The sequence below is a fragment of the Echinops telfairi genome, unplaced genomic scaffold (assembly GCF_000313985.2).
Source record: "Echinops telfairi isolate 266 unplaced genomic scaffold, ASM31398v2 ScPeMD7_30;HRSCAF=105, whole genome shotgun sequence".
Classification (NCBI taxonomy): Eukaryota; Metazoa; Chordata; class Mammalia; order Afrosoricida; family Tenrecidae; genus Echinops; species Echinops telfairi.
In genome coordinates, this window is record NW_022103927.1 from 3,426,685 (window position 1) to 3,444,731 (window position 18,047).

At 55.7% G+C, this 18,047-nt stretch overlaps 2 protein-coding genes across 2 annotated transcripts in view; both read left to right on the plus strand.

Annotated features, from left to right (window-relative positions):
• The first annotated feature begins 638 nt into the window (after positions 1-638).
• ASF1B (anti-silencing function 1B histone chaperone) lies at positions 639-11,068 on the plus strand. The gene is made up of 4 exons (XM_004715484.2): positions 639-816; positions 7,630-7,745; positions 9,559-9,735; positions 10,010-11,068. The coding sequence occupies exons 1-4, from the start codon at positions 708-710 to the stop codon at positions 10,217-10,219; spliced, it is 612 nt and encodes a 203-aa protein (XP_004715541.1). The 5' UTR covers positions 639-707; the 3' UTR covers positions 10,220-11,068.
• Positions 11,069-12,889: 1,821 nt separating this feature from the next.
• Positions 12,890-18,047, plus strand: part of PRKACA (protein kinase cAMP-activated catalytic subunit alpha) — a 14,582-nt gene continuing 9,424 nt past the window's right edge. Inside the window, exon 1 of the mRNA XM_004715485.3 lies at positions 12,890-12,970. Coding sequence (XP_004715542.1) covers positions 12,925-12,970 — 46 coding nt within the window. The 5' untranslated portion in view covers positions 12,890-12,924. The remainder of the gene's footprint in view (positions 12,971-18,047) is intronic.

The window sequence follows — 18,047 nt, forward strand, 5'->3', positions numbered from 1 at the left end:
ACCCACTCAGAACCCGACATCCTGTCCCAATCCGCGAATCCCCAACCGCGTTACCTCGCCTAGTCCCGCCCCGCGATGAACTCAGCCAATCGCTTATTGCTAAACCGACTTTATGCCTGCCCGCTCCCGCCTGCCAATCACTCTTGGCGCCGAGCACCACTCCACATACCTTCTTCAGCAAGCGCCGCGCGCCCCCGCTCGGCCGTTGGCAGCGCTGCCCTGGCTGGATGCTTGCCCCGGAAGGGCGGGGCAAAGCGCGCGCCACGCTAGTGCAGGAGCCCTGGGGATTGGCCAAGAGCTGTCCCGCGCTCTGTCCCCGCCCACTCCCGTCCTCCGCCTCCCAGTCGGAGACACAGGGGATTGGCTCCCTGGTGGGGAATGGGCGCCCAAGGAGATGGTCCCGCCTCCCTCGCGTTCGCCGGAGAGGGAGCTCTGCGGATTGGTTGGAGAGTCTCAGCCCGCGTCCACCGGAGCTCCGTGATTGGCTGGTGTCGGGCTCGCGTCTCCGGGGAGCGTTGGTGGTGATTGGCCGGAGAGCAGAGCGGCTATTTGAAGCCGGCGCGCGAAAAGGGTGCGCACTTCTGTCCGCGTAGAGAGGAGACGTGAGCAGTTCTGTGTAACGCTGCCCCCTCTGCCTCACCGGACGAAGAGCCTCGCTTGACCCAGTCTCGCCTCGGCCTTGGTACCAGCCCCGGCCCGGTGAGGCGATGGCCAAGGTGTCGGTGTTAAACGTGGCGGTGCTGGAGAACCCGAGCCCATTCCACAGCCCCTTCCGGTTCGAGATCAGCTTCGAATGCAATGAGGCCTTGGAGGACGGTGAGGATGGGCCTGGGTGGGGGTCCCTTCCCAAGGCCAACCCCGACTTACCCCGGAGACCCTCCCACAGCCAACCCAGACCTCCCTGCGGAGACATCCCCCGACTCCCACCCGCCCACCTGGTCAACTAATACTTCCCTAGGGCAATCGGCCCGCCCGCACCCCCACACCCCCACGCCAACCCTGACCCCGCTGAGGCTCCTCACACAGCCAACCCGGAACTCCCCGTGGAGAATCTGCCCCCCTGCCAACCCCGACCTTTACTTGTTCACCCCACCCCCGCCTCCCTGTGAGACATCTTTATTTGTTGGTGGCTGATACACCGCAAGCTGCGCGCTTTAAATCCTCCAGCTGCTGCGCGGGAGAAAGATGAGGCTTTCTGCTTCCAGAAAGATTTACACTAAATCTTACAGCCTCGGAGAGCCACCGGGGCAGTATCACTCTGCCTTAAAGGGTTAAGATGAGTCAGAATGGACGCAAAGCTGGGAGTGTTCGCCTGGGTGGGGGTGGGGTGGGGGCATCTCCTTGGAGCCATGCCTAGGGACCTTCTCAAACTTCATTTTCCCTCTGACAAGACACCTTACAAGGAACCCTCCATTTCTGCTTTCCCGACCCCACCCACACGCACCCCACTTCCAGCTACCCAGTGGGATGAGGCTGCCCACTCATCTCAACCTCTCCTGTGGACACATACTCAACTCCATTTTTCCCTGTAGAGACCCAAATTCCCTCTCATTTCCAGTGGAGACTCCCTCAAAGTCACTTTTACACACACACACTGTGCTGTGGCAAGATCTCACTCCATCTCCCCTAACACTCACCACCCAACCTGCTATTTAAGCATCTCCCCCCTCAAGTCCACCTTGCCCTTGCTCCGCACCCCAAACCAGGCACTGGAGACCCCGACTTTCCTCCTCTTCCTCGGTTTAACTCCCTAGACTTGAGCCACTGCCTGGAGAGGGATGGCCTAGCTTCTCCCTCCAAGAGGGTAGTTTGGTCTCCCTGGCTCCTCTTGTTCTCCACTTCCCAGCTTGAATGACTCTTGGCAGTTCTCAGGGTTTGCCACCCCCACCCCCAGGCCTTCATTGACTTCCTGCAGCAATTCCCGTGTTTTTGATAGTCTGGCCTAGTCTTGGGGGTGGGCTGGCCAAGCTGAGACAGCGCCTGGCTTCAGTCAGCGGGGAGGTCATAGCCTTTGGTGCATCCTTCCCAAGTTGCTTCCATGGCTGTACTTAGAAGTTGGTGCAACATAAAGGTGGACACCTCTTTTCATCTCAGATGAGAACGAAGAGGTCTCTCAAAATCTGAAACCAAATGGCTAAGGTCACCCAGGGAGTTTCCGCGCAGCTAAGAGCCTGAGCAGCCCCAATTTGGAAAGGCAGTACTCTGCTGGGCGGTCTTTCCACCAGACACTTAATGGAGAAGTGGCAGCAGCTGTGGAGGGGAGGCCCCGGGCCACTAACTAGCACCTCCCTGTGGCAGCTGTGTGGTTGCTCGCAGAGCCTGCTGTGGGGATTAGCTGGTGGCTGACACCCTTTGAACCATGTGCTGCCCGCTGAGTCGCCCCCTGGTGTCTCACAGGCCTTTTTTAAAACAAGGGTGTCTATCTGTGGCTGGCTAGTGAGTAAGCTAGGCTAAACCCTTGCTGGAACAAGGCTGGGTGTAAAGAAATAAGTTTAGAGTAAAACTTCAGGATAAGTGGCCAGGAGGGGTTGTAAGAAGCTAATAGGTTAAGGGGTTCACAGGTCCCAGATGGCAGATTGGGTTTCCATCAGCCAATGTGTGCTCCTGGAATTAGAAAATGACTGTGGGGCCGGTTCTTTGTTCATTTAGTTAGTTTTTATTCATAGGGAGCCCTCGCCCTGTGATTTCAGTTCTCTTATTTCTAGCCTCAGGGACGAGAGAGGAAAGTCAACCTGTTGGATTTTCTTTTCCAATCAAGGGGCTTAGGATGTCGTCTCCCAAGGTCACAGACAAGAGCTTGTCAGTGTTTTGAGTGCTACTGCTAAGTCCCCGCTCGCATCCTGGGGGTGAAAGCAAGCATTCCCTACTTCAGCAGGGGAGGAGAATCCAAAGAGCCACACCTGTGGTGTCCCAATTGGAAGCTTTTTAACACAAAAACTGCTATCAAGTCGATTCTGATTCATTGTGACCCTGTAGGACAGAGAACTACCTCTGGATTTCCAAGGCTGCAACTCCGCCCTGTCTTTCTCTCCAGGAACAGCTGGTGGTTGTGAACTGCTAGCCTCAAAGTTAGCAGCCCAAAACATAACAACTATGTGACCAGGACTCTATAAAGGAAATAAGGGGGTGCTAGTCTTCATTCAGTCAAGACAGGAGAGCTTTTACCCTGAGACATTTAAGCTGTGGTTCAAACCCAGTCCTGCTAACCCAGAAGCTTTGGTTCTGTACTCTAACCTGCCAGTTTGCTTTCTGCCTCTTCCTGGCCTTCTTCCCACAAAAGCAGAGGGAGTCTGGTTCCTGCCTTCCAAACGGGGCGGGCCTACCCCAGGAGCCTCTCCAGTCTGTCCTGGAGGGATCTCAGTCCTTGCTGCCAACTGAAATCTGACAAGCCACCCAACCCACCCCCACTCCCCACGGATCCCAAGCACCTTTGGCTCTCTTTTCTCCACAACAGCTGGAAATAGATGCCACCAAGACCGAAGTCCCCTTACTGTGTTTGGCGTGCTTTTCCAACTGACACTGGTCAACTCGGTCCGTGGAGTCTAGTGTTCCAAGCCAGAGCTCAGGCTTTGGTGAGGCCACCGTGATCTGAGCAATCACAAAGGCAAGGCGATGCTGCAGAAAGAGGCATACTAAGTATGTTAGCGAAAACCCAAACAGGAAGCCCTCCCTAGGTAGTTCAAGGACGAGGATTTGTTCAAATGTGCCCTTAATCTACTGATGGGGCTTCATTTCCCTCCACAGTAGAGGGGCGTATTGTGTGGGAGATAGTGATGTCGAGGCCTAAAGACGGAGCCTGATGTACTCATATCCCCCTGGAAGTTGCCCATAAGGCCAAATGTAGCACATTGGCATCTGTGTGGTTGGGTGGTTGTGTCCCGGTCTCAGTCAGTGTGAGTGCTGGTTCGTTTGTTGTCCTCTGTCCAAAGAAAGGGTATTGGGGGGGGGGACGGGGACTTAAGGGTGTCTGCTTTACACCCTGCAGCAAACATAAGGAGATCCCCCTTATCCCCCTTCTGTAGCCCATGTCATCAGCACTTCCTCTTGAGTGACACTTTCTCTATGATCCTAGATTACTTCTCCGCTTTCTTCCTGGCCCAGGCTGAAGCACAGCCTGCTCACGGTTTCTCTTGTGGTCAGCATCCACACAATCTTTGGTCAGGTCTTCCCGGCAGGCACTGAAGGTGCCAAGTGCCCGCCATGCGTGCAGCAGCCCGCTGTGTTTCCATCTCGTCTCCCACGGCCCTTGAGTGAATGCAGGCACAGGCCCTCACTGGTAATGAGGGAAAGGAGCAGAAGAGAATCCATGTTATGGGAGAAAAGTGAAATCAGCTAGTTTGTCTTTCTGCCCTCCCCTAAGTATAGTTCTAGTTATGTCCCTTCTTAGAACGCAAACAAGTCAATAATAAGACAACTCTGGAAACTTGAGTGACTTGGTGGCTCTGTTGGATAAGCATTGGACTGCTCACCACAACTTAAGCTGTTCAAATCCTCCAGCCACTTCTCCAGAGAAACATGAGGTTATCTGCTCCCATAAACCGTTTACAGCCTTGGAAACCCTGTATAGCAGGAGTAAGGGGTTTCCAGCTTGCGGACCACATAAGGCCCCCCAAATCACCAAGACCAGCTAGCATCACACACCTCACCAAAGAAACCGCTCCAGCCATCATATTGTTGTGAGGTGCCATCGAGTCAGTTCCGACCCATTGCAACTGCACAGTAGAACAAGGTACTCCCGGTCCTTGCTCCAGCCTTGCCATCCTATGCTTGAGCCTGTTGCTGAAGCCACTTCGTCCGTCCGTCCACCTCCTTGAGGGCCTTCTCTCTCGCTGCCCCTCTACCAAACCTGATGTCCTGCTCCAGGGTCTGGTCTCTCCTGACAGCATGTCCAAGGTTTGTAAGACGCAGCCTTGCCATCCTTGCCTCTAAAGAGCACTCTGGCTGTATTTCTTCTAAGACGGGGGTCCTCAAACTTTTAAAATGGGCCCAGTTCACTGTCCCTCAGACCCGTTGGAGGGCCGGACTATGAATAAATTCCTATGCACACTGCACATATCTTATTTTGAAGTAAAAAAAGAAACGGGGCAAAAACCCCAGATAAATGTTTTTAGCAGGCTGCATGTGGCCCGCGGCCCATTGTTTGAGTCCGCCTTTTCTAAGACATCAGTTTGTCCTCTTACCAGTCCATGGTATTTTAAATATTCTCCAGCATCACAATTAAAATGTAGTAGAGGTGAGCTAATTAAATGTTTAACTACATTTGTTGTTGCTGTTAGATGCCCTCGAGTCTGTTCCAACTCATAGTGACCCTATCTATGTACACCCTATCCATGTACATCCTCAAAAATGTGGGGGCCACTGTATCCATCTTGTGGAGGGCCATGCTCTTTGTGCTGCCCCCCTCTATCAAGCATGATGTCCTCCAGAAACATTCGTCCTTGCCTCTAAGGCGCATTCTGGCTGTGCTGATTCTAAAACCGGTTTGTTTTTCTCGTGGCCGTCCACGGTACTCTCACTGTTCTTCCCCAGCACCATAGTTCAAATGCATCCATCTTCTGCGTCCCTTAGTCAATGTTCAATGTTCACATGCAATGCATAGGTGCAATTGAAAATAACATGGCTTGGGTCAGGCACCCCATAGTCCTCACAGTAACCTCCTAACTTTCCAGGACTTTAAAGAGGCAGTGCGTTTGGTCCTCATGCAGTACACCGCTGGAGCTCCTGACTGCTGCTGCCGGGAGCTGCAGCCTGGTGGCGGAGTAGTTCTGCGTTGGGCTGCTGACCACGGATTCAGTAGTTTGAAACCACCAGCCACTCCTCCCAAGAAAGAGCCTTTTTTTTTTAACCGTTTTATTGGCACTTCGTCCATATATCATACAATTCAGTAGTTCAACCATATCCAGAAGAGTTGTACCATCTTTACCGCAGGTTTTGTTTTGTTTAGTGAGTTTAGTTTTGGTTTGGACGTTATAAATCGCAATCTTAGAATGTTGTCATTTTCCCCACACTCCGAAGACTGGGCTTTCTAGACCCGTAAAGAGTTACAGTCTTGGAAACTCACGGGCAAGGTCTACCTTGCCCTACAGGGCCTACTACTGAGTTGTCATCCAACTTGATGGCAGCAAGTTAGGTTCTTGTGGGGGTGGGGGGAGGGCCGGGGCGGCACTGAATGATGTTATAAGGAACCCTGGTGGTGTAGTGGTTACATTGGGCTACAGTTCATTTGGTCAGCAGTCGGAGACTGCCAGCAAGCAGCTCCTTGGGAGAAAGACGGGGCTCCTACTCCTGTAAACTGTCTCAAACCCACAGCCAGTTGCCGTGAGTCAGCGTTAACTCGATGGCAAAGAGTTTGATCTGGTTGGTTCTACTCTGTCCTATACGGTCACTATGAGTAGGTGTCAACTGGGTTTGGACAATATAAATGCCCAATGACTCTTGACCCAGAAAAGGTTCTCTGTCCCTGCTCTATAGGGTCACCGTGTCGAAATCAACGCATTGGGAGTTGTGTGTGAGAGAGAGAGGGAGAGATCTGAGGGTTTGTTTTTTTAATATTAAAATCCCCATGAAAGTTACACTCTTTTGAGCCAGGGGATCTCCCGTGCCCCAAAAGCCGATGTGGGTGCCTGCATAGAGGGCTTGGGTGGGACTGTGCAGGGACAGGAAGCAGTGGCCCAGGAAAAGACTCAGGTGGCCCTGCATGGCTCCCACTGGGATGCTCCTGTAGGAGGCTTGACCAGGGAACAGGGCAGCTTCCAAGAGGATCTCTTCCTGTGAAAATCACAGCTTGTGAAACTCGCAGCTGCTGGAGCCGTCGGTTGTGCAATTTCAAAGAACCTAAAATAAGTTTGCGGGCTCCTGCCAGGCGTCCCTGCACTAGCGTGACCTTGCCCCTGGTACACTTGGACTCCTGCTAGAGGAAGTGGTCAGCGGGACCATCCGCTGTGATTGATGGGCAAGGCTTCTTACTGGACAGACTCGGGGATGGGGTCCTGCTGCCGCACGGGTTGGGTTCCGAATGGTCACCCCGAATTGTGCTATGTTGCTTGACCGTGGCACCCTTATGTGAACGCCCTGAGGAAGTGCGGCTCGGGGGTCAGGCGGCTCTCCCAGTGGCCGTGTCTTCCCCCTCCTGCCGCTGGCTCTCCTGCTGGATTGGAATCTGCCGCCCTGCCCCAGTTGTCGAGGGATCTACTCAGTTTGGTGGCATCGGTCCCTGTGTGTGAAAGAGGATGCTACTTCCTGTTCCAGCACCCAGTAGGCAGAGCCCAGGAGTGGCCCAGCTCCTGCTTGCACGCATCAGTCATAATCACGTGGGGCTTGATTCAGCGCCTGCCATACGGTTTGCCCTCGGACTCCCAGAGGCCAGTGTTTCTGCTAGGTGCAGAGTCAAGGTCACCTGGCAAAGGGAGGCCCGAGTTAAGATCACGTGGCGGAGAGGCAGACCGGCCACCTGCGTTCAGGACTGCAGGGCCAGCCACTGGGTGCTCAGGGTGGCAGCTGTTGGGCAGAATGTTTGTTAATAGATTTGAGGACCTGTCCAAAATTAACACGAGGAGACCCATCCCCTGTCTTCTGCTGTCATTCTTTCCATTCCTTAAACACCACCCCCCCAACCCCATGTCTTTGCAGACCTGGAGTGGAAGATCATCTACGTGGGCTCCGCCGAGAGTGAGGAGTTTGATCAAGTCCTAGACTCAGTGCTGGTTGGCCCTGTCCCAGCAGGGAGGCACATGTTTGTTTTTCAGGTAAGAGACCAGAGCATGAGGCTGGTGGTACACAGCCCAGCAGGGCACATCCCACCCCCCTCACTTTCTCTGCAGCACAAGGCGTGGTCCAGCGACCAAAAGGTCTGGGTCAAATCTTGGCTGTCCCTTTTGAAGCGGAAGAAAGGTGCCCTGGCCTGTAAACTGCCTGCTTGACAACCGCTGCGTTGAGAGGGCTCAAGGACATCACACTGGCTCTCTCCTTGTCCAGTGTGTGTCCTGGAGCTGTCCAGTTAACTCCCAGGTAGCTCTGGGCGAGAATCCCTGGATGGGGTTGTTGGAAATACAGGTCTCACACTCCCCAGATGGGCTGTTGCACACTCGGAGGTTGAGAGCAGCTTCGATCAGTCACTTAAACTGTCGTCTGTTAGGCACCCCCAGTCCCCTGGCAAATTCTCTCGCGCTCTGTGGCCTGAGCCAGGGCTTCAGGCTTGGCAATGCTTTGCTGTTAAATTACAAAAGAGATATTTTTACAGACAAGATTTCTTTCCCCATGAACTTTTTAAAAACCCCTCGTTAATCATCTTCATTATCTAACGCTGCTCTAGCAGAAATGCTGCTGGCAAGTGGCTTTAACAAATTTGTTTTCTCACCATTTAGGAGGCTAGAGGTGGTTCAAACCTACCAGCTCTGGTCCAAGTGAGGAAGAGGAGGCTTTCTGCTCCCGTCAAGACTTGTCACCTCGGGCAGGGTTCTACTCCACCCCCTTGGAGCACTGTGGGTTGCACTTGACTCGGTGGCAGTGCGTTGGCTTGGGGGTTTTAAGGAGGCTCGAAGTCCAAATGCAGGCTCTCCGTGGACTCCAAAGGAAGGTCCTTGACCCTTTCTGAGGTTTGGCTCTGGGCAGTCTTCATGTGGCTTGCCATCTTTCTTCGCTCGGGGCTTGCTAGCTGGCATTTCATCTCCTTCGTTGACTGGCCCGCGGAGCACCTGACACTTATTGGGTCGCATTTATGTAACAAAGTAAACCCATTCCCAAATGCGATTATGACACCAAGGCATAGAGGTTATGAATGACAATACTCTTCTTGTTGGGCGGGGGTGGGGGCAGTGGGGAACGACACAATTTACTCCAGAGCTGTATCTTGTTCTGAAGAATATACACAGCACAACATAACTCCCCCACCCCTACACGTCTGTGTCCCTGGTGCTGACTACATTCTTAAATTGTGCAACCCTTGTCCCCTCCTCTACTGAGTGTTCCTCCCCGTGATCATAAACTCACTGCCCCCCCTTTCATATCTAATCGTTACAGAGGATTACTAGTTTGATCCTGAAGAGATCTTTAGAAAGCATTATGCTCAAGATAAGCATTCTTTCCTCCTCCATACTCTGTCGTTTGGTTTTAAGAAACATGGGCTATTGGTTTATAGGTTCAAGGTCACCTCTAGGCAGTCATTGAGAGGTGGTCTGGAGCCACTCACTTAGGTACCAAGGAGCCCTAGTTTGCAATGGGCCCCTCAGAGGCTGTAGCCGATCTGTTCAAAAGGACACTTCTTGGAATCTGCTGTGGGCTCCCCGGCCAGTCCAGAGCCGTCGCTGCAGACTACAGGGCTGGCATGGCTAGACATCTAGCACCTCTTGACTTCTTAACCGGCTCAGCTTCCCCTTGCTCACTGCCCTCCAGCACCACACCAAGCAGTTTTCTGGCACCTCAGAACACATGTCCTACTCAAAATTGTAAACACGTTTGTGTGGTTGAGTCTGTTCCCATCATGACATTGTAAGGCTTTGAGGGCAGAGCCTGGACTCTTGAGTCGGTGGGTCACTATACAATGCTGTGTGTTTCCCTTAGGCTGATGCTCCCAACCCGTCCCTCATCCCAGAGACTGATGCTGTGGGTGTGACTGTGGTCCTCATCACCTGCACCTACCACGGACAGGAGTTCATCCGAGTGGGCTACTACGTGAACAACGAGTACCCTAGCCCCGAGCTACGTGAGAACCCACCCCAAAAGCCAGACTTCTCTCAGGTAGGACCTGTCTACCTCTGCAGCAGCCAGGCAGCCCCTTTGTGGGTGGGGGGGAGTGGGGGGTGGGGAGTTTGAGTCATTAGAACAGAGCCATGGGGCAGTGCTTAACTTTTCCGTTTCCCCAGGGCCTGGCCAGGAAAGAGAGGGTCATTGCCTCACCATGTAAGCAATGAAAGGTGGTTGTCCCATGTAGAGGCACGACCCTGGCCCTTGGAGTCCTGGGCATGGGGGAGTTACGAGGGGCCCCAGAAAAAGCGTCCTCTTCCTGCCCTAGCTCCAGCGTAATATCTTGGCATCCAACCCTCGAGTGACCCGCTTCCACATCAACTGGGACAACAGTGCTGATGATCAGCTGGAGGCTATGGACAGCCAAGACCTTTCCCTGAGTGGGGGCCTCCCCTTTGGCTGCACACCTCTCAAGGGTCTGGGCCTCCCGGGCTGCATCCCCAGCCTTCTCCCCGAGAACTCTATGGACTGCATCTAACGGAGCTCAAGCCCTGTGGGAGCTCTGCTAGCAGAGACAGTCTCCGCCTGGCACATCTGGAGCGAGCACGTGGGCCATCTGGGGGACTTTGGGGCTGTCACCTACACCGAACCAGTCAGATTTGGGCCCGTGGAAAGGACAGACCCCATCTTGCCCAGCCCTGGCCCAGGAGGTGCATCTCAAATCTCCACGACCTGTAAGAAGTAGGTCCTCAGTTCTTTCTAACATGCCCTTTCTCCCTCCCTTCTACCTGCACCGTAAACTCCCCTGGAGGCCATGGTGCTCCCTGAGTGTTACTGACCCGAAGCTGCTCCCTCCAGCCCTCCCCTGCCAATGGCTGGCGAGGCTCTAGCCCTGTCACTCCTTTCCAAACATCTGGAGGGAGCCACAGGCAAAGAATCCTAGTCAGTACGTACACTCGGATACAGTGTCCTCCCAGGAGGATTTTGAGCTCTTTTCAACCCAGTAGCCCCTGAAAAATGCTGCCCCCAGAGGTGTGACTAGCAGGTGTCACTCAGTCACCCCAGCTGGGCCTACCCTTCCCTAGTGTTCAGTGGTAGAGGCTTGGTATGTTGGGGAGGGTCTACTGTCCTCTGGCTATCAAGGGGGTCGGCACCAAGGCCCTTCCACCCATGGCAGCCTTGCTCTGCCCGCTTGTCAAGACCACGTGTGCTCAAGGGCCGGCCACAGCATGGGCACAGGAAGCTGGAAGTTGCCGGGAGCCTGAAAACCTTCCCTCCCACCTCCTTGCTGCTATGTGAATGCTGTTGTGATTGCAATTTGTATATTATAGGGGTTTTATATTAAACATGTTTGGTTGCTGTAAAAAATAAAAGCACTTCATTGAGATTGATGGTTTCTGTTTGTGTCTCAGGTGGGTAGAGGCGACTCAGCCCTCTTCCTGTGGGAGTGGCCTCTCCCCCTGTTTAGGGCACTAGCTCCCCCTCGGCCCCTTCCTTGACGTCTTCCAGTTCCAGCTGGCTCTACCATTTTATTTATGGGGAGAGTGTTTTCTTTGTCACATCTGGAGTTTAGTATGTCAACATTCAGACTTGGACTATGGCTGACAAGGAGAAAGGAACTTTTTTGTTGTTTTGAGAAAGAGCTTTTACATATCCATGTACACACAAAAACCCACGTGCACTGAAGATTATGGAAGTCCACAGACTGAGGTGGGGAGCCGTTTCCCTAGATTGCCCGGAGAGACCCAGACTCCCTCTCCTGAGTGGTGGTCACTCTGGGATCTGGTGCAGGCAGTTAATGCAAGGCCTTGACCAAGAATTGGCTTGTAGGCAGGATGGGGCTCACCCCAGCTGGCTGAGCCAGTCCCCTGTCCCTCTGGGCATCTCCTGTTGGAGCCTTCCTCTGCTTCAGGGGCTTTCAATCCAGACAACTTGGCTATGTGTGGAGACGGCTATAGGTAGTGGGAGCATGAGGTGGGGTAGTGTCTGCTACTGGCATCTAGTGGGTGGAAGCCAGAGATGCTGCTCAAGCCCAGTGCACAAGATAGCCCAGTGCAAAGCATTATCCTGGCCCAGCTGGGCTTTCTCAGGCCACATGTGCCATGCATCAAAAAGGAATCCCGAAGAAGCACGGCTTGACCCGGCTGCCCTCCCAGAAGTCAGGTTCTTGGAAGCATTCTCCAGATAGGAACAAAAAGGGTGGTTAGAGCAGGAGGCCAGGCAGCCCCCCGCCCCCCATTCCTCATCAGTAAAATGAAGGTGCTTATACATGAGTGTTGTGGGAAGGAAAACCAAGTGAACCAGTGCCGACTCTACTGGCACGAGCCCACTCTGCTGGGCGCCCAGTGCCATCCATTGCTTCAGCATCCCTCTAAAGCTCTGGTTACAACTGTTGGCGACCCTGAGGCGCCGGCTGCTGGAGTCCAGCGCCAGGCCTTATGAATGACGAGGCCGACGGTCCGGCGACCTCTGACCTGCAGCGCTGGCCGCACCCCTCCCCCGCTGGCAGGTGGACAGCGGCTGCGCCGGCTGGCCCGCGACGCCAACCTTTGGCTGGCCCGCGGCCGCTGCCGCACTGGGCGGGGGCGGGGGACTGCGGCGCGCACGGGGCCGGCCGGTGCCGCCGGGCTGCCTCCTGGGCCTGGGAGCGCGGCGCGGCCGCTGGCCAAGCTCAGCCGCCCCGCCTGCTGCCGAGGCCTGGGCAGCAGACTGCGCCTCCGCCCCGCCCTCTCACCCCGGGATTGACACTGGACGTTTTGCGGGGGTCCTGCCGGATTGCGCGCCTTGGCCAATCGGCGGCGGCCTCAGGCGGGCCCCAGGCCTGGTCGTGAACCTCGGCCAATCAGATTCGTCCGCCCGCCCAGCTGGGGCTTCACGAGCACGCGAGTGGCCGGGCGTCCACGGAGCGCGTCACGGGGCCGAGAGCCTATGGCGGGGCGGGAAGGTCATGGTGGGCCAATGAGTAGCTGCGCGGCGCTGTCAGTTAAGATGGCGCTGGCCAATGGGTGGCAGGCTGCGGGGGCGTCACAGACAGCAGCAGCAGCGGACTTAGGCTGAGGTTCCCGGGCGGGCGGCGCGGAGAGACGCGGGAAGCAGGGGCTGGGCGGGGGTCGCGGCGCCGCAGCTAGTGCAACCAGCTCGGGGGGCCGCCGCCGCTGCTCCCAGCGCACTCCTGGGCCGCCGGCCGCCGCCTGCACCCGCCGCGCCGCAGCTCCGGGACCGGCCCGGGCCGCCGCCGACGCGATGGGCAACACCGCCGCCGCCAAGAAGGGCAGCGAGCAGGAGAGTGGTGAGTGCCCGGGCTGTGACCCTGATCCTGGCCCTGCTCTGCCAGCCCCTCCTTGTCCATCACTGCACGGCCCCTCCCCCACGTCCCCCCTTCCCTGCTTACCCTCAGCGCCCCTAGGCTGGAGCCCAAAGGCCTGCAGAAGGTCCCCCCATACGGGCACCCCTGCCAAAGGCCGCCCCCAATGCAAAAGCGGTACCTTCCCCTTCCCCCAGCTGTCACTACCCACCATGGCATGTTTGACCGCTGGGGCCCCAGTAAGGAGGTCTTGTCACCTCCCCTTCCTTTCCCGGGCCCCTCTCCCCAAATTCTGGTCTCCCCACTTGTGCACTCACTCCTCATACAGAAGGGACCCGCTGCCTGGCCCACACCCAGGGTTCTGGGAGTCTGGGGAGGGGGGCGGAGGTCTGCCTCCACCATGGAGGGACCTTGGCCACTTGGTGACCACACCCCTCCCCCCTCTCTAGCCCCCGCCATCTTACTCCTGCCTTTTCCCTCTTCACTCTGCCCGACCCTCATGCCACCCCTGTGCATGTCCCCCAAAACCACCCCCAGCCTTGTTTTTCCGTTCTGTGGCACTTGGCGTGAGGACAGGATCTTTCTGGGTACCTCTGTCGCTCTGTGGCCCCTGCTCCCTCCTTTGAGCAAGTGTGTGTTCCTAGCTGAGACTGCAAACTGTTTATGAAGCTAGGGGACAGCCTCCGTGTGTCCAAAGCCAAATTTGAGCCACACTCTTCAAGGGATTCATTGCGTCCTCTTTTCCAGGGGGCGAGGGGCAGCGTTGGAGCACCTCTCTGCCCCTGCTGGGCAGCCGAGCTCCAGGCTCCTGGGGGGCTCAATAAATGGTTGTTTCACAACTAAGGCTCCGTCATTCACCAGGTCCCCAGGGTGCTTCACCAGCTCCTGGCGCTGGATGGAAAGTTGTTGGGGGTGGGGGGCATGGGGGCCAGTGAAAAGTGACTGAGTTTAGCCAGGACTCTTGCGGCTTGAGTTGGGATGGTGAGAAAGGGAAAGGGGGTGCCGGGGTGCCGTTGGGGAAGAGTAGTAGATGACACCTAGTGACTTGCTTTGCTAACCCATAGGCAAGCTCCCGCCAGAGAGGCCGGTTCCTTTCCCTGGAATCGCACTGGCCTCTGCAGGGCAGAGAGAAAGGTTGTCCTTCGGGACTGCTTTCCAGAAAGGTCTCAACCCCATCCCCAGTTCTCAGCTCCTCAATTGACCCTCCAAGCCGAAAGCTAGAGTCCACTTGAGAGCCGCCTCAAGTAACCCAGACTTAGAGCCCAGCGAGGGGCCATGTCCAGCCACGCCTTCCCTAGTGCCCAGGCTCAGACACTAGCCTGCGTCCTCTGACTCCAACCCCACCCCCCTGAAAGACCTGGGCCTGCAAGGTAGGGAACTGTATGCCCACACGGATTCAAAAGTAGACTTCTTGAGCCAGGAGGCCGCGGGAGGCCTGGCATGTCTCCGATGGGCGGGAGACAGGAAGGCAAGTGCCTGTAGATGAGCGCTTGATGACAGAGGAGCAGGTGGGTAGTGTCCAAAAAAGGCCTGGGCATGAGCAGGGAGGGGACTGGGGGGAGGGCAAGGGGCTGGAGCCACCCCCTAGCAGGTGAGGCTGCTGGGAGGTGGCAGGTGGAGGCTAGCAAGCTATATATCCCAGTGGCTGGGTTAAAAGTTGGGAAGATGACATCGTCCTGGAAACCCTTCAGGGCGTACCAAGCACGTGCAGTGGGGGCAGGGGCCAGGTGGAGAGTGGCTCAGGGAAAAGGATCCCCAAAAGGCTCCGGAAGGAACCGCTAATACTCCTAGAGCACAGGCCAGAAGACACCCAAGAATGGACTGTCCCTCTGAAGTAGAGCCACTGGGGGCTGGGCATCTAGTGAGTGAGCCCTAGGCTAACCGGGTCTCCATAGATGGGCTCTAGTGATAGTGGAAACTGGTGCTTGCTTCGGCGGCACATACACTAAAATTGGAACGGTAGTCGAAACTGGCTGTTACGAATAAGAATTTTGAATTTTCCCCACTTCACACCAATGACGCCACCTGTACAGGATTCACATCCAAATCTGCATGGACCCCATAAATGCCCTCCTCAAGCTGTTCTAGTCCCTGCTTACTGGCACCGAGCCGATTTGGACAGAGTGGAACCGCCCCTTTTGAGTTTCCAAGGCTGTCAATCTTTACAGGAGCAGAACTGGGACTTCTTTTTCTTCCTGCTGCGAAGTTGAAGGGTTCCAACTGCTGGCCTCGGGGTTACGTAACCCATGCTGCCACCAGGTCCCCTCTAGGCACTTCTACTTTCTAAATGTAAATTAACAAAAAGAGGACTCACTTTTGTCTGCTGGAAATCTTGATCCCCAATCATGCAGTTGGAGGGTTCGAACTGCTGGCCTCGGGTTACGTAATCCATGCCGCCACCAGGTCCCTTCTAGGTACTTCTACTTTCTAAATGTAAAATAACAAAAAGAGGACTCACTTTTGTTCTGCTGGAAACCTTGACCGCCCAATCCCCACCCACCCACCCACCTCGAGCGCTGAGCAAGTCATGACCTTGCTGGGTCAGTTGTATTTTCTCTGATAAAATCTCATAGGTAGCTCCAGCACCGCCACCTAGTCGATGCTGACTCATAGTAACCCCCTGTGGGTTTCCGAGACTGTAACTGTAGACGGAAGTAGAAAGCCCAGTCTTTCTCCCGTGAAGCTGCTGCTGCTGCTGGTTTTGAACTGCTAACCTTTCGGATTATAGCCCAAAGCTAACCACTACACCACTATGGCTCCTCTTAAGTTGTAGCTAGTAAAATCGTGCAGACTCCTTTAAAATGTTTTCAGCTTGGGGAGAGGATGGGGAGGGGGGGAGTCCCACATAAGTGTCGCATTTTAGAAAGCCGTACTTCGTACTTCTTCCCCAAGCCAGGAGGGGCTCCCAGAGAAGGAACCAGAAGGAGGAAAGGGACACCCCCTCACCCCCACACACACACACCACCCACCCCCCCACCCCCCCCCACCTTTGCTTAGAAACTCTTGAAGTGAAGAGATGGAGCTAGACGAAATCTGCCCTCATCTGACCAGGGCGGGGCCAGGGCAGTAGCCAGGCCAGCCTGCAGGGGGCACCTGAATTTCATCTGCCACTCACGGGCCCACTAGGGTAAGGAAAATGCCTGAGCCTCACTAGCTCTCAGTTAAGCATCCTTAGTGCCCACCCCCTCTCCGTGCCAGGACAGGGCAGGTTCCTCATCCCATGAAGGAGCATCACTCTGCCCAAAGATGCTAATCCTCTGTAAGGGTCCAGACAGGCATAGGAAACAGACCGAAGGCCCAGCTTGTGGCCAGGCTTGGAGAAACAAATAGCGTGGCACCCAGGAGGCCCCAAGGACAACAGCCAGGTGGGGTTCGCCTTAAGGTTGCCACTGGCTGAGCCCCCCACCTCACCCCCCAGCCGACCATGGGGGGAAAGGGAAAGCTAGGGAGGGAAAGCTCCCCAGACATACCCCAAATTCCAGCGATAAGCCAGGACCGAAAGTAAGGAAAGGGCATCTGGACCCAAGAAGTGGCTGGATGGGAAGAACTCTCAGGTTCTAACAGCCTACAGAAGCCCAAGAGGGCCAAACACCCGTGCATTGGCAGTTGTATGGGTGCCCAAGAGGGTCCTGCCAAAGCAGTTTTTCCCTTTGCCTAATCCAGGCTGCAGTAACCCTGAGGGACCTACCTACCTGTCCCCTGCCCTCACTGGCCTCCATGTAGTGGTTGTTGGTTTTTCTTTTACCCCCAAATCCCCACTCCACAACTCCCTGGCTCCCTTTATAGGCAGGGCTCTGGGGGCGCTTGGCCAACCTAAGGCAGCAGGTCTCATGAGCCTTCCCAGCCACCGTAGTCCCGATGCCCTAAGCGAAGACTGAGTGATGGCTTCCAACCCCACGGATGGTGAGACTGAGCCCTGTTACTATAGCGACTTCCCCAGACACTCCCTGCCCCCCCCCCACCCCAAGCCAGAGGGGGTCAGTAGTAAGATTCGGGGAGCAGGGAGAGAGGAGTCCCAGCCTCACCCTGGAGGCTCTCCTCATAGGAGCAGCTCTGTGCTGTGGGGTCTGGGGAGAGCAGGGCAGGGTGTGGGAGGCCAGTTCAGACAAGAGAGGGTGCCCACCCCCAAGCCCGGGAGTAGGAATGCATCTCAGACTTGAGGGCGGTCTAACCCAAAGTTAAGAGTTCAACTCAGATTGGGGAGGTAGTCCAGCCAGTGTTGGGGTTCAGCTCAGACCAAGGAGTAAGTAGTAGTTCGGCCAAAGATGGGGTCCATCTCAGAAGGGAGCTGGGCCAGCCATTGTTGGGATGATTCAACCCAGAGGCAGGCTCAGCCCTGGCTAGACTGAAGACTAACCAGCCTTCACTGGGCTCCCAGGCTGGGCCTCCGTGCCCTGGAATTCCCAGGACAGCCAGCGTGCAGAGGGTCCACCCAAGACTTGTTGCAGGAGGGATGGGGTGCGGGTGGGGGTGGGTGAGGCTGGCCTCTTCCCTGCGCTTATTGGTCGTTCTGCTGCTGCAACTCCCCACTCCCAGGGGAATCCTGAGATCCCTGCCTCCCGCTGGACCCTGGCTTTTTTTTTTTTTAGGGATGTTTGGGGTTTTCTCTGTGAGACCAAATGGATTCGAGATCAGGATGAAGGGTGGGCGCGTGGCAGCCAGCTCTCCCGGCAGTGCCCAGCTAGCTGGGTTTCCTGCTCTGCCACTTCCTGTTGCAGGCGGGGACCATGGGGAACAGACACTCTTGGAGAGGTTGCCACTGGCCCCTCGGCTTCTTTGGGGATCTGGAAAGGAGCAGGAGGATGGTCAAGGTTGCCTTTCCCCACCTCCTCCCTGGGCTTAGCCTTTTGCTTCCGGTTTGGACTTTCAAGGCTGAGAGCCGAGCCAGGCTCAGGATAGGGTTTGATAGAGGCCAAGGACATCCCAGAATGCCTCGCCGCCCCCACAGAGGATGAAGATGGAGAGCCAGATGTACCCATTTCTCTCTCGGGGTAGTATGATTTGGGAGCTCAGGGGAAGAGATGAATGGGGTTGGTGCTTTCTGCGCCCCCCCCCCAGCCCC

Excerpts from the sequence above, each read along its gene's own strand:
- ASF1B (XM_004715484.2), top strand. The coding sequence starts at position 708 with ATGGCCAAGGTGTCGGTGTTAAACGTGGCGGTGCTGGAGAACCCGAGC. Across the intron at positions 817-7,629 it reads CAATGAGGCCTTGGAGGACG|ACCTGGAGTGGAAGATCATC; the intron begins GTGAGGATGGGC and ends ATGTCTTTGCAG. Across the intron at positions 9,736-10,009 it reads AAAAGCCAGACTTCTCTCAG|CTCCAGCGTAATATCTTGGC; the intron begins GTAGGACCTGTC and ends TTCCTGCCCTAG.